Source organism: Photinus pyralis, unplaced genomic scaffold (genome assembly GCF_008802855.1).
Source record: "Photinus pyralis isolate 1611_PpyrPB1 unplaced genomic scaffold, Ppyr1.3 Ppyr1.4_LG5, whole genome shotgun sequence".
In the NCBI taxonomy this organism is placed as follows: Eukaryota; Metazoa; Arthropoda; class Insecta; order Coleoptera; family Lampyridae; genus Photinus; species Photinus pyralis.
The window spans coordinates 18,157,116-18,171,912 of record NW_022170596.1 but is presented as its reverse complement, the minus strand read 5'-3'; the positions used below and the strand labels follow the sequence as shown (position 1 = coordinate 18,171,912).

The window sequence follows — 14,797 nt, the reverse complement described above, 5'->3', positions numbered from 1 at the left end:
CCTTCCGAGCCTCTGCCTCCACAGCTAAGTGTAAAAGCTCTAGTCCCAGAAGTGTTTAGGTAAGCTAGTCTAATAAACGCTATACTAGAAAACAAATAGATAAATGAGTACTTACCAAGCTGACTTTCGAATGTGTCGATCCACATTAGACTACCTAGTTCACTTAAAGCCTTCGACTAACGGAAATTCCTTCTTGCAGTGTTCGTCGATCCAGAAAAAAGCGTGCGATTTCACCTGGAGATGGGGAATTCTTGAGAGATGAAAAACTGGAAACTCAAAAGTCATCTTCCACTATCAGTGTCAAGTTTTCTTACAGACCGACGCTTTTACAGACTGAGGAAGCCGGTGCTCCATATAAAAAAGTACACTATAACATACAAGGAGGAAGTAAAGTTTCTGGGACTGGTGCTGGATAGGAAATAGAGACCTCGCATACAGATTCCCGATAATAAGATACATAAGCTACTTGCTGATTAAAATTTGATAAATACCCTCGAACAATCCAGGGAAGACAGTAGGTAAAAACTGTACAAACTATCCACACCAAAATAGCAAAAGACAGATGACAGGAATGGCAACGAGAACAATTGCTTATAAATCCGCTAGCTAGTGCAGGGGGTTAAGAGTCAAAATAGGTTTCAACCTTGCATTTTGTGATAACTTTATGAAACTTTCAGATGATGTTCTAGACACCCTAAGGTTCAATTTCAGCTATGCCGCCACCCCCGCAACCCTGGACGGCACTTGCTATAGCGGGTTTCTTAAGTGCAAGGTAGCATTTCAATACCCGCCCATAAAATGGGTCAAAAATGTATATATCCAGGGTTTGTTTTGTACTTTCTTACATCTAGGAAGGTTGAAGGGAAACTAATATACTTAATGAAATATAAAATGAGAAACATACATCAAATCTAGAACCCCTACAGTCTACGCCAATGATCATGACAATCGATCCGTACTCTGCAAGAGTGTGATAGCGGGAGTAAAATTGCAGAAAAAAGCTAGTCCAAGTATTACCTTTAACATTACAGTAACAGGAAAAAATTGCTTAGATCATTGAGAAGTTACTGATTTTTATGGGAGTAGTCTTCATTGTCTTATTATTCACCTCTAACGGCCAGTAGCACAAAAAAATAATCCAGGATTATTGTTTAATCCGGTATTAAGACATTAATAATAATAATAATAATATTGGCTTTATTTGAGGAAATAGAGAAAAAATAACAAAAGGACTTTCAAGCAAGGGCGAAGTTCAGTGCAGCAGAAAAAAACCGCTGCCTGTTTTTACACTTAACCCTAGAAATTATTCCGATACCTAGTATAGACATATTCTATTTGGTATGAAAACTAATTAGAATTACTAAATTAAAATAAATAAAAAAGTATGAATGTGAACTAGAAAAAAAAAATAAATGTAACAAACAAAAAAAATAATATTTGAAGTTTAGGCACGTGACTGATTTTCAAGCAGGAATTTCCGTAGCTTACACTTGAATGAAATTAAAGAAAGTTTTTTAAGGTTTTCGGGTAAGTTATTGTAAATATTTGCAATGCAATAAGAAAAGGAACGTTTAAAAAATTGAGTAACATGTGTTGGCGGTGTTAATAGCCCCTTAAACCTTAAATTCAGATTATGGACATCCGTCCTAAAGGTAATCTTTTCATACAGATAAGATGGCGACCTGTTGATTATAATATTATGGAATACCGTGGCAGCATGCAAAAACCTCCGATTTTTCATATTAAGCCATTTTAATTCCTTTAATTTGTAACTAATTGGTTCAAATTTCCTGACTCCAAATATAAGTCTTAGACAGGAATTTTGCAGCAATTGTATCTTTCTTATATCTGCTGAGTCAAGGAAGGGGCCATAGACAGTATCACAATAATTTAGACCAGACAGCACCATGCCGTTACATAGAGTAGCTTTCGGCATACGAGTAAGCAAGTGTCTAGTGCGGTAAATAATCTTCAAACTCGCATAACCACGTTGTATACATCGGGATATATGATTTTTAAACCGCAGATTTGAATCAACCACTAATCCCAAATTGTTTACACAATCTTCTATGGATATTGCCTTTCCACCTATGGCTATTTGTACGTAACCCTTCGCTTCTAATCTATGTTTATCCCTACCAAAGAGAATCGCTTGCGTTTTGACCGAATTAAGGAAGAGTCCATGATCCTTCGAAACATTAGCAATACGCGTTAGATCTTCATTAATTCTATGGCATGCTAACTGTACTTCCGATGGGTCAAAAGAGTAGTATAACTGCGCATCATCCGCATAGAAATGAGAAGTACAATGCTTTAGTGCAAGGGGAAACGTAGAAATATAGATGTTGAACAAGATTGGACCCAATACGGAGCCTTGCGGTACACCGCAACTAGTGTGAAGAAATTTAGACATAATACCTGCAGTCGACACCGCTTGGACTCTATCCTCCAAATAACTAATCATAAACTTCCTGGCTGTATGTGATAGTCCCGAGTAATGTAAGATGGAAATGAGCAGTTTGTGGTTAATTGTGTCGAAAGCTTTCGTAAAATCTAACAACACCAGAGTAGTCAAGTGTCCCTTATCTGAAGCAATCATTATGTCGTCCACTATTTTTAGCAAGGCTGTATTGCAACTGTGACCAACTTTAAAGCCTGACTGTACGTTGGGAATAATTTTATTGAAACACAAATGCGACGAAAGTTGCAGGGCAATTACTCTCTCCATAACTTTAGATAAGGTAGGCAATATACTAATCGGGCGCAGGTGTTTAAGTAAAGTGGGGTTTGAAATTTTAGGCAACGGAATTATTCGTGCCTGCTTCCAACATTTTGGAAAAGTGGAATGCGTAATACAAAAATTTATTAAATGCGTAATTATTGGAAGCAGATACGGAATACACCAGTTAATCAGATTAATCCCAATCCCATCAATACCAATTGCCTTTGATTTAATTGACCGGATTATCCTAAAGATTTCATCCTCGGAAACCGTGTTGAAACTGAAAATTGTGGATATAGAACTTGCTCTATGTCCTTCATAAAACGTTTCCAAAGCGGTAGTGTCACCAAGTAGTCTAGCTGCTGAATTTGTGAAGTACTGATTCAATTTCTCTACGTCGGACAACTCGTTGGGTATGGGTTTTGATTTATTTGTTTTATTTAAATTACGAAACTCTTTCCAGAGATTATTATGATGTTCACTGAAACGCTCTTGGTAATATTTGCGTTGCTGCTTTTTAACAGCTACGGTAACAAAGTTTCGGATAGATTTATAGACGTTCCAATCAACTTGATGCCTTGACTTTTTATAATTATTAAGAGCAACCTGCCTAATTGCAAATAATTGCCTTATACCGTCAGTGAGCCAAGGAGCATGTGGTTTTGAAAACCTAGACGTTTTCAGAGGCACGTGCAAGTTAAAAAGTGTCAGTAGATTCTCATTGAAAATGTCTACTTTCGTATTTATATCTGACGCCTCAATTACACATTTCCATGGAATCGACATAAGATCGCTTTTAAACCGGGTGTAACTAAACTGTGTAAAATCTCTGTAAGTGTATATGTTTTGAGCAGAAGTCACCCTTTGCACGGGTATGTGGCAATAAATCAATTCATGGTCAGATACACTTGGCAAGTGAATTGTCCCTTTAATTTTAATATCATTATATGTAGTTATAATAACATCTATTAGCGTGATTGATCGATGCGAGATACGCGTCGGTTCATCAATTACTTGTACCAAACCCATATTTTTAAGAAGCGACCTCAGATCCCTATAGCTGATTTATTATTACAATCAAGTATGTTAATGTTAAGGTCACCTAAGCAAAACAATTCATTGCAAGTAGGGAGTAGTAGAGACAAATCTCCTTCAAGATAGTGGAAAAATTCTCCACAGTTACCGTTAGGCGGTCGATAGACTACACCAAATATCAATATGGTTCTACGAATTGCAATTTTTACCCACAATTGCTCTATTAGATTATTGGTTCTCAAAACCGTATAATTAGTAAATTGCTTTTTTATATACAAACAAACACCACCTCCTCTACTCAGCCGATCTTTCCTACACAGCACATAATTCGGTATACTTACAGTAGCATCATCGGTATTGGAATTAAGCCATGATTCAGTAACAGCTACAATATCATAATCATTACCAGTCACACAATCTCTAAAATCTTCAAAATTAGATGTTAGCGATCTGACATTCAAGTGCGCGCATTTGATGTTATTCATGCCTAAAAAAAATGCCAAATTATAATTTTGAATAGGAAGATGTGAAAAAGAAGTAAAAAAAAATAAAAAATTAGTACCCAATTGTTACATTCATGTTTGAAGAAATGGAATGAGCATCATGAATTATAAACATAAGTAAATGATTGCGAACATTATTGTTACAGGTAATCGATAAATTGCTTTATGCTGATATCACTTCATAATACATAGAATACACAAAAATTACAAAATAGAAACACGTTCCTGTTATACGAGTAAGTATATACAATTCAACGAAAAAATGCAAATCAAGGATTACAATATTTCTATCTCAACAAGTTGCTTGTAAGAATGCACAAAGAAAAAAAAAACGTAACTCTAATTAATGAAATAGAAAATCTAATTACTGTTGTGTGAATATAACTAAAAAAACGAAATATAACTCTAATACAATATAGTAGGCAAAAAATTTGATTGTCTATCCTATAGACACGTATAACGGTATGCGCGCGTGATGAGCACCTATTCTTTTATCTTATCCAGCTCTTCTGATGACGTTACGACGTACAGCTTGTTCTTCAACTTGATAAATATTTTTCCATCATATGTCCACACATTTTTATAATTGAATTTGTTTATAGCGGATTTTAAAACATTTGCTCTTAGTTGAGTGAGATTTTCGCGTATTATAACACCTGAACTTTTTAACAATTTTTTATTTTTAAAAACTTTTTCCCTCGCATTATAGGAGGTAAATTTGACAATTATGGGGCGGCATTTAACCTTGGAATTGGAGCGCGTTTGTATGCTGTCCATGCGTCCTGTGCGATGTGACCTATCAATATCACTCGGCGAAATTGATAAGTGCATATGATTTTTAAAGAGGTCTAACAGGACCTCATCTGTATTTTCTTGTGGTGTTTCTGGTAAACCAAAAACCTTCAAACAATTACGTCTAGAATATTGCTCCATGTTATCAATAGCGATGTTTAGGTTGGCATTCATTTTCCTGAGGTCTTTGTTTTCCTCTTCTAAAACTTCCACTTTTTTTGTTATTTGCTCCAACTCCGCATCTAAGTCCTGAAGGATTAGTGATGATACGCCTTTCACAACTTCGTTTAAAAATGTCTCACTTGTAAATAATTCTTTAATCTTATCATTTAGTAACGCATTGATTTCGTCCTGTTGCTTACCCGAAACCGGCATATTTACACAGTTTGTAACTAAAGACAGAAATAATTCAAAATTAAGTAGAACTGGAATTAACTTTTATTAAAAGCTCACGCAGCGCACGAAATACACGTCTACTCTTGATGACCGCACATATCGGAATCCTTGATTGCTTTTTATACAGCAGTAAGCAGCCAATCAAATGTCAAAATTCTTATTTAAACTCAAATTTGGCAAATAATCTAGAATTTTGATTATAATTCGCTTTCCTGCAACCGGCCGTCAATCAATTCCTTTTACCATAAAGCATTGAAATCGAATAGCAAAGCAAAATCAGAAGTCGAGGCAGGTAAACAATTTCATTAATTAACCAATTAAGCCAGACCCAGGGCCAGACCACATCATCAAGAGGAACTGCAACATTGGTCGCCTTCGCAGAATTTCGTTTTCTTGGATGGGATGAGACATACGCTCGGCGAATTATACAATCATCAAACGGTATGAAATAAGTATACTATTACGGGCAATGCTGATACCTACTGAATATACACAAAATTTCATAAAACTCGGTCGATCCGTTTCGTAGGAGTGCGACAATAAACACGGTGACACGAGATTTTTTTATATTAGATTTTTGTAACCGTGAGTAATGCCTAGGCACATTAACGTAATTTGCTATCTTAAGCAATGCTGCGTTCCTTTAAATCGAAATATAATTGAAATTCACCCGTAATGGTGAATCAAAAAGACAATACTGGCAATATGGTGAGCTTTGCTAAATTCATATTTATAGTATTTTTTTTCAAAAAACTATGAAGGTTTTCAATTGCCTAAAGCAAATTTTGACTATAGAAGAGTTTGCACAATGTATACGATTCGGGACTGAATAAATGGACAAACATAATCACGAGAATACTTTTTGGTAATGGTTTTATTCAAAAAATGTACGTCAAGTGCCTAATAGTACTTGCAAATGTTGTTAATTCATTTGGAACTGGTTGAGGATTAAAAGGCACTTTAGTCCTATTATAATTACACCATTTTTGAATTTAGCAACAGCCCCAATCTTGGTATTTTAAACGCCTTACAGAGAAATGCGAAACCACATCATCTTTATCCTTATCTTGCTTCTAAAATGCATAGAAAATCACAGAAAAAACCAGAAAATATAGCAAACACTAGTATATTTTTACTTTTAAAATCGACATCGACATCGATAGAAAAATGAAAGTTTCTGAAAGATGATAAAAAATATAGCGTAATATAGCGTTTTTTTAACGCGTTTTACAAGTAGGATTTGCACAATTTAATTTAAAATTCAAATGGTCAAAATATTCTTATCGATTTTTTTAAAATTCTGGACACCCCGTCTATCTAAATAGCTGAATATGACTATATATTTTTAAAAGCAGAGATTTTTATAAAGAATAACCTTTTTCGTAAAACTTATAACAAGAAAGATTTTGTATGACGCCACCTTAATTAGGACACTGTTCATAATGAACCCAATGATAAGAGGCTATTAAATAAAATTATCTAAAGCAGGATCTAAAGGGAGCGAGTGGGAGTTACAATAAAATAAAATATTTAAATAATTAAAATTAAAAGGTAATAATAGATTCATAATAAATATGATAATTTGTGATTTATAATACTTGTAATCAAAAATATATTTTGATTAATTTTACATGGAATTATGCTTGTCGGTCTAGTTTTCGAACAATTCTAAATTAAGCAAATAAGATTAGTGATAGTCGATGCGGAACAAAACCATGCTGATGTTCAGATATTTGCAATTTATATTGCTGAAATAATTGCTCATACAATATACAATTTCACAGACTTGCGGTAAGTTGGAAAGAGTTGCATAAAAAATGTAACAAATTTTATTTATTTATTTGCATTAGTTATTCTATACCGTGTAATAAAGGTTTTATTTATACTGTTTCTCATGGTACGAATGTTTTCATCTCACGCGATTCGACAAAGCAAATAAATAGGTCTGTTATTCAAAAAAATGTATCAGTCAATTCTATGGTCTATATAGAATGAAAATCTGTATAGTGTGGTGCCTCTTAATGGTTTCGGTAGAGATGAAGGTAGGTGAATCAGGTACTTTGTCGCTCACTGTGATTGATTCGTCAATTTTAAAGCTACGACCAGAAGTTATCATTGCATGGGAAAACTATCACATCCCGCATTTCGATGAGTGTGTCCAAGAGGCGGGCGTGGATCCCATGATTCCAAGGTTAATGTTTAGGGAAATAAATTTTCCAGACGAGGAAGACTTTCACTGCTACCTGAGATGTATCTTTAAACACAACGGGTGGTTGACAGAAGACGAAGACGATATCGACTCCGTTGCTATACTGCAAGCTCTCCACGTGAAGCCGGATTTGTTACAGTTTTGTGGTGAATTAGTTGCCTCTGAACCAGAAATATGTAGAAAGGCCTACTTGACAGTTAAGTGCGCAGTAGACGACCAACTCTCATCAATGCGTCGATAACTGAATATTGTAGTCTAAGGGATCGGTTACGTACTTTAAGCAAACATCCTGTATATCGATCGTGTAAAGAAATAAATGCACGGATTAAGATCAAGTAACGATTAGTATCTGTCTGTATGTCGTCCGTTTTGTCAAGTAATGGTCTAGTCCAGAGCTGGGAGTAATTAGTATTTAAGTTCCTTGAAAGTATTTAAGTTACTTAAGTGTAACTTGGTTACTTGTAACTAGTTCTTTTTTTAAATAACTTAAAAGTATATTGGAACTAGTTACTTTTACGAAGTAACTTGTAACTGTTACTTTAGGAAAGTAACTTGAGTTACAAAACGTAGTTACGTGGCACGTGACTAGTGAGTTGAGACTACTTGGATATCACATGTTACCTGAAAGAAGAAACTCTTTTATATGTAGTGCTGTTCAGCATGTTTTCGTTTGCAACATTTATCGATTCGCCAAGAAGAAACAACCTTTCGGACAGAAATTTCGAAAATTTAGTGTTATTAAAGACAAACGGCTATAGCGCTTATGTCTCTCCAAGATAAATACGTTTTTCTACTGGCATTTTTACTATATAAATATTCTGTTATTTTGAGAATAAAGAAATTGTTATGTGTCATTTTCATTTATACAAAATGTAACTTAGAAGGAATTTAGAAGAAACTAAATTACTTTTTAAAAGTAACTTAATTTATTTAGAAACTTAGTTACCTTTATATGAAAAGTAACTTTTTACAAGTAACTTAGATACTTTCTAAAAAGTAACTAGTAACTTGTAACTTGTAACTAGTTCCATTTTACAAGTAACTATCCCAGCTCTGGTCTACTTAGTCTAGTCTTACTTTTTTTTATATCATTGCCTGCAAACGTATATAATTTTAATTAATTTGTGTTGTTTACTGTGTGTTACTTTGGATTTGCGTTTGGGTTGAATATGAAGGGTCGTGATAATGTGGTGCGTTTCTGAGTGGAAGACATTTTTTGCTAGGACGTGTAACTTTAATGGGCGAATCTCTGACTAGTGTATGTTGTATTATTTGTACTTGTACTTGTTTGTTCAGTAAGTAGTATTTGTGTGCTTGTTTGGGTTAAAGTATTGAATAGTTAGAGGTAGAAATATTACAGTATGTTGTGACCCAGTACTGTATTTTACATGTATACTTTGTAGTTCATGTGTGTATTTAGTATCTAGTATCCTGCGTTATGTTTAGGAATTTCCGAACTATGACACGTGTTGATAATGACTGCTTTTATGAGTTACAGCGGATTTTTTCTGTTTCTGATAACCCAATCCTGTTGATTTCTGGAGACGCGAACAAAATGTTATTCTTCCTTGGTCGAAGATGTCATGTCATAGCTACTAAACGCATGGGGAAACAGAATGTTCTCAACGACTTCTTCTTGTTTCAAACTATTGGCGGAATATAATAATCTTCCAGCTATTCTGCCTCTTTGTGAAGGTAGATGTTGAGAAGGTGCTAGTGAGGACAGCAAAACAAGTAAATCAACGTCTTCGCCAACTACGGAAACAGCATTAAATTTTAAGCTCACTTAAATCGCTGTCCTGGCAATCGGCACATCAGTATCTTCTTCCGCGTGTTCAACAGTAACACCAGCTCTGCAAGAGCGCAACAGCTGGTAAAATTGCAAAAAACGTTCAAGTACTAGCTTTAACATTACAGTAGGTAACAGGAAAAAAATGAATTGCTTAAGCTTAGATAATTGAAAACTTATTCATTTTCATTGTCTTATTATTCACCTCTCAATTAATTCCTTTTAATATAAAGCATTGAAATCGAAAAGCAAATCAAAATCAGGATTTGCAACAGGCAAACAATTTCATTAGGTAATTAGTCAATTAAGCCAGACCACATCAAGAGAAATTGAAACATTGATAGCCTTTGTGAAATCTACGAGATTTTTAATTGTTTACACTGGTAATGCTTAGGCACATTAACCTAATTTGTTATCTTAAGCAATGCTGCTTTTCTTTAGTTCGAAACATAGTTGAAATTCACCCGTAATGGTGAACCAAAAAGACAATACCGCTAATATGGTAAGCTTTGCTAGATTAATTATGTGCTTTATATTTAATAATAATAATAATAATAATAATAATAACCCATTTATTGGACATACTTCCACCTCAATAATACCTATATAATAACAAAACAAGAAAACAATTTTTAAAAAAAAGAAGAAAAGGAGTGTCCAAAGGGACGAAGTTCAGTCTTGCCAAAATTAGGCGACTGTTCTACCACTTAATCCCAAGATGAGAGTAAATTACTGTCTGCTAATGAGGAAATGGCGTACATGTAGCTTAAAATGATCAGAGGCTAAGGTTTTAAACAAATCAGGTAACTCATTATAATACTTCGCAATATTATATAAAAAAGATCGCTTGTATAGCTGCGATTTATGGTTAGGTATAATGAGTAAACTTTTATTTCTTAAACAGAAATCATGAAGTTGTGATGAGAACTGTATTTTATTATAGAGATAGGAGGGAGTTTTGGTAGTAATTATCTGGTGATATAAACATGCTGCATGTAGCCTTCTTCTGTTATACATGTTCAACCAATTCGTTTCCAACAACTTGTACTCAACTGATTCATACTTACGAATGCCAAAAATTAACCGTAAGCAAGAATTTTGTATTTTTTGAATCCTTTTTTCGGTAGCACTATCAAGACAGGGCCCATACACAGCATCACAGAAATTAAATTGGGACAAAACTAGCGATTCACAAAGAAGCATTTTAGTTTTACTGTTTAAAAAGTTTCTTTGGTTATAAATTAGTTTAAGATTACAAATAGCTTTCTTTATGCACAAGGAAATGTGATCTGAAAATCTTAACTTAGAGTCGATCATCAATCCAAGATTTTTAGCGACATCCGAAATCTGAATATTGACACCTTTAACAACAATTGCATTTGAAATACGGCTAGCTACTCTTTGTTTAATTTTGTCTTTCCCAAAAAGCAAGACTGTAGTTTTGTTAGGATTGATGTTTAACCCATGCGATTTGGAAAATTCAACTAAACACTCCACATCTTTATTAATAGCATAGATTGCAGTGCCAATATCATTTTCGTGAAATGTGTGATGCAGTTGGGTGTCATCCGCGTATAAATTATATCTGCATTGTCGTAAACAGCTACCGAAATTACATGTATATATAGTATACAACAAGGGACCAAGAATTGATCCTTGGGGTACACCTCCTGTAATGAGAAGAAACATGGATGTAGCATTATTTAAAATAACTCTTTGCGGACGACAATGTAGGTAATTACCAATAAGTGCGATGGCCGCAGTATCCAATCCAACAAAATGCAAAATTGCTACAAGAGTGCGATGACTGATGGTGTCGAATGCTTTGGAGTAGTCTAACATTACTAGAGCGGTTAACATACCCTTATCAGTGGCAGCCAGGATATCGTCAGTAATGTTAAGCAATGCTGTGGTGCAGCTATAACCTTTCCTAAATCCTGATTGTCCATCTGGGAGAATATGGTACCTATTAAGATGTGAAGTAATTTGCTGTGCCACAATCTTTTCAAAAACTTTAGACAATACCGGCAGGATGCTAATGGGTCGTAGATCTTTAAATTCTTGTGGATTATTAATTTTAGGGTCGTAGATCTTTAAATTCTTGTGGATTATTAATTTTAGGTAGGGGAATAACGTTAGCACATTTCCAGATATCTGGACACACGCTATTTTTTAGACAGGAATTTATAATGTGGGTCATAAAAGGAGCAGCAAATGGACAGCACAATATCAGCATTCTAACACCAATACCATCACACCCCACAGCATTAGTTTTGATACTCATTAAGTATTTGAGCACCTCTGTTTCCGACACACCTGAAAACTTTAGTTTGGATGTAATGTTGCACTTAAGAACACCATTACAAAAATTTGTGAGCCCGACATCATCATTTGCACTGCATGTGCTAAGGAAATTTGAATTAATTTGATTAACGTCTTGTAGATGAGAAGGTAAATGCTTTGTTTTAGCTCTGCTGTAAATGTCTAATTTTTTTAGTTCTTTCCATAAATTTCTAGAGGAAGTATTACGAAGCTTGTATTCCAGATACGCTTTTTTATCTTGCTTAATTGCAAAAGATGTATAGTTACGTAACGTTTTGTAATATTCCCAGTGGGCTGCTTTGTGTGTACGTTTAAATTTCCTATATGCTTTGACTCTTAGCCCCATCATAAATTTGACGTTATTTGTAAGCCAAGGGGCATATGGTTTAGAAATTTTTATAGTTTTTATAAAGGCATGCCTATTAAACAGGGAGAGAATGGACTCGTTAAGAAACTCAATTTTATCGTTAATATCATGCATTTCGTAAATCATGTGCCAATTAATAGATTCTAGATCATTTTGGAAATCATTGAGATCAAAATATTCAAAACTGCGGTAAGTATAGAAAGTATTGTATTTAGTTAAATTGTCATGTAAGGGATAATCGCAATATATCAATGAGTGATCGGAAACATGATGCATATCGACAACGCCACAATGCACTAATTTTGAGCTATCAGATTGATTATTATGTACTAAAATTAAGTCTATTAGCGAAGCCGAATCTCGAGTAATTCTTGTGGGTTCTGATATAATTTGCGTCAAGCCAAGGGCATCAATCATCACATTAAATTGTACACACTGCACATCATTAAATTTTAGGAGGTCTATGCTGAAATCTCCTAGGCAGAGGAGTTCATCGGTACTGGGCAAAAAAGCTGTGAGAGAATTTACAGTATCTTTTTTTCAAAACGCTTGATGAAGATCAGTTATGCCTAAAGCACATTTTGACTATAGAAGAGTTTGCACATTGTATGGGATTCGGCGCTGAATAAATTGCCAACATGATGACGAAAATCCTTCTTGGCATTGGTTTTATTCTAAAAATGTACCTACGCAAGTACCTAATATTACTTGCAAATGTTGTTTGTCTATTGGGAACTGGTTGAGGATTAAAAGGCACTTTAGCCCTTTTGTATTTATTCTATTTTTGCATTTAGCAACAGCCGCAATCTTATAGTATTTTAAACCCTTTACAGAGAAATGCAGAACTTAATATCATCTTCACCCTTATCCTGCCTGTAAAATCACGAAAAAAACCTTTATGAACGTTACATCTTGAAGACCTTACAAAACTGAGAAAAATTACGCCACTCAGAGATACAAGAGACAGACAGCTCTCCGTATATTCAATATCAAATGTAAATAGCTGAATATTATTAGGTACTACTTTTAAAAGCAGAGATTTTTATTGCAAAACTTTTCCATTTGGCACCAGCTTTAGTAGACACATTGTATGTAATCTATACTTTATTGTCCGAATAGAAAATACCAATGATAGATCACAATTAAATTTAATAGAGGGTGAAAGTAGGGGTTATAACAAAATAAAATATTTATCAATTTAAATTAAAGTTAACTCATTAGGTAATAGATTTAGAATAAATATGATAGGTAACTTGTGGTTTATAATACCTGTAACAAAATATAGGTTTTAGTTTCATAAAAGAATAGAAAAGGCCTAGGTTTTACCCTTTCGGGACACCAGAGATCGGAATAATATGTTTTGAATTTTGTCCTGTATGAAAGTTTCATCAAAATTGATCACAGTATATTTGATCAAAGGTTTTTTTTTAAAATCTGGATATACGTACTTGTTCGTCCAAACAGATGAAGATTAGTCATAGTCGATCCATGCGGAAAAAGACCATGATTCAGATATTGCAATTTAAATTGCCCCAATCATTTTTCATACAATACAGTTTCACAGACTTGCGACAAAATGAAACAAATTCAATTTCATTATTTACATTAGTTATTCTACACCGTGTAATGAAGGTTTTATTTATGAATTTATTCAACCTTCACATGAAAGATATGGATCAATATTTCAATGTTTTTCAGGGTACGAAGATCAAAGTTGTCAAGGTGGGAATTGTACTCAGCTCACACGATTCGACACAGCAAATAAATAGCTCTGATATTCAAGAGATTGTATCAATCTGTAATCATAGTCTATATAGAATGAAAATCTTTATAGTGTGGTGCCTCCTAATGGCTTCGGTAGAGATGAAGGTAGGTGAATTACTTTGTCGCTCACTATGATTGATTGGACTATTTTAAAGCTACGACCAGACGTTATCATTGCCTGGGAAAACTATCACATCCCACATTTTGATAAGTGTGTCGAAGAGGCGGGCGTGGATCCCATGATTCCGAGGTTAATGTTTAGGGAAATAAATTTTCCAGACGAGGGAGACTTTCACTGCTACCTGAAATGTGTTTTTAAACAGAACGGGTGGTTGACAGCAGATGAAGACAATCTTAACTTCGATACTTTATCGCAAGCTCTCCACGTGACACCGGATTTGATAAAGTTTTGTATAGATTTAGTTGCCTCTGAACCAGAAATATGTAGAAAGGCCTACTTGGCAGTTAAGTGCGCAGTAGACGACCAACTTTCATCAATGCGTCGATAATTGAATATCGTAGCTTAACGAATCGATTACGTACTTTGAACAAGCACCTTCTATGTACATCATGTAAATAAATTGCTGTTGTTGATTAGTCTAGTCTAGTTCCACTGTAGAGGTCTGTTACGACGGGAACGATCCTGTTGCCGGTGTTCGCTGCGGTGTACAGTCCCATAAGGTCCACGGACATGATCTCGGTGGAGTGGTCGGAAGGTAGCATCTTGTATCAGTCCTCGATTGGTGGCGGCGCAGATCCAACAGTTCCTCACGTACTCCCGCATAAGTTTGCCTATCTTTTGCCAGTGGAAGTGTTTGGTTGTAGCCTTTTCTGTTGCCTTTGTTCCTCGGGGGCCCGCTGAACGTTGTGGTAGGTCCTCTGACGTAGCTTCGTTTGC

General features: G+C 34.8%; 2 protein-coding genes across 2 annotated transcripts; both read left to right on the top strand.

The window, feature by feature from the left end:
* The first annotated feature begins 7,350 nt into the window (after positions 1-7,350).
* LOC116172604 lies at positions 7,351-7,992 on the top strand. Its single transcript, XM_031489843.1, has 2 exons — positions 7,351-7,490; positions 7,545-7,992. Exons 1-2 carry the CDS (start codon positions 7,440-7,442, stop codon positions 7,896-7,898), a joined length of 405 nt encoding a protein of 134 aa, XP_031345703.1. The 5' UTR covers positions 7,351-7,439; the 3' UTR covers positions 7,899-7,992.
* A 5,889-nt stretch (positions 7,993-13,881) lies between these two features.
* Positions 13,882-14,496, top strand: LOC116172365. Its single transcript, XM_031489573.1, has 2 exons — positions 13,882-14,004; positions 14,055-14,496. Exons 1-2 carry the CDS (start codon positions 13,954-13,956, stop codon positions 14,406-14,408), a joined length of 405 nt encoding a protein of 134 aa, XP_031345433.1. The 5' UTR covers positions 13,882-13,953; the 3' UTR covers positions 14,409-14,496.
* The last annotated feature ends 301 nt before the right edge of the window (positions 14,497-14,797 follow it).

Coding starts and splice junctions, on each gene's coding strand:
- LOC116172604 (XM_031489843.1), top strand. CDS start 7,440: ATGAAAATCTGTATAGTGTGGTGCCTCTTAATGGTTTCGGTAGAGATG. Junction 7,491..7,544: donor TGGTTTCGGTAGAGATGAAG/GTAGGTGAATCA, acceptor TCAATTTTAAAG/CTACGACCAGAAGTTATCAT.
- LOC116172365 (XM_031489573.1), top strand. CDS start 13,954: ATGAAAATCTTTATAGTGTGGTGCCTCCTAATGGCTTCGGTAGAGATG. Junction 14,005..14,054: donor TGGCTTCGGTAGAGATGAAG/GTAGGTGAATTA, acceptor ACTATTTTAAAG/CTACGACCAGACGTTATCAT.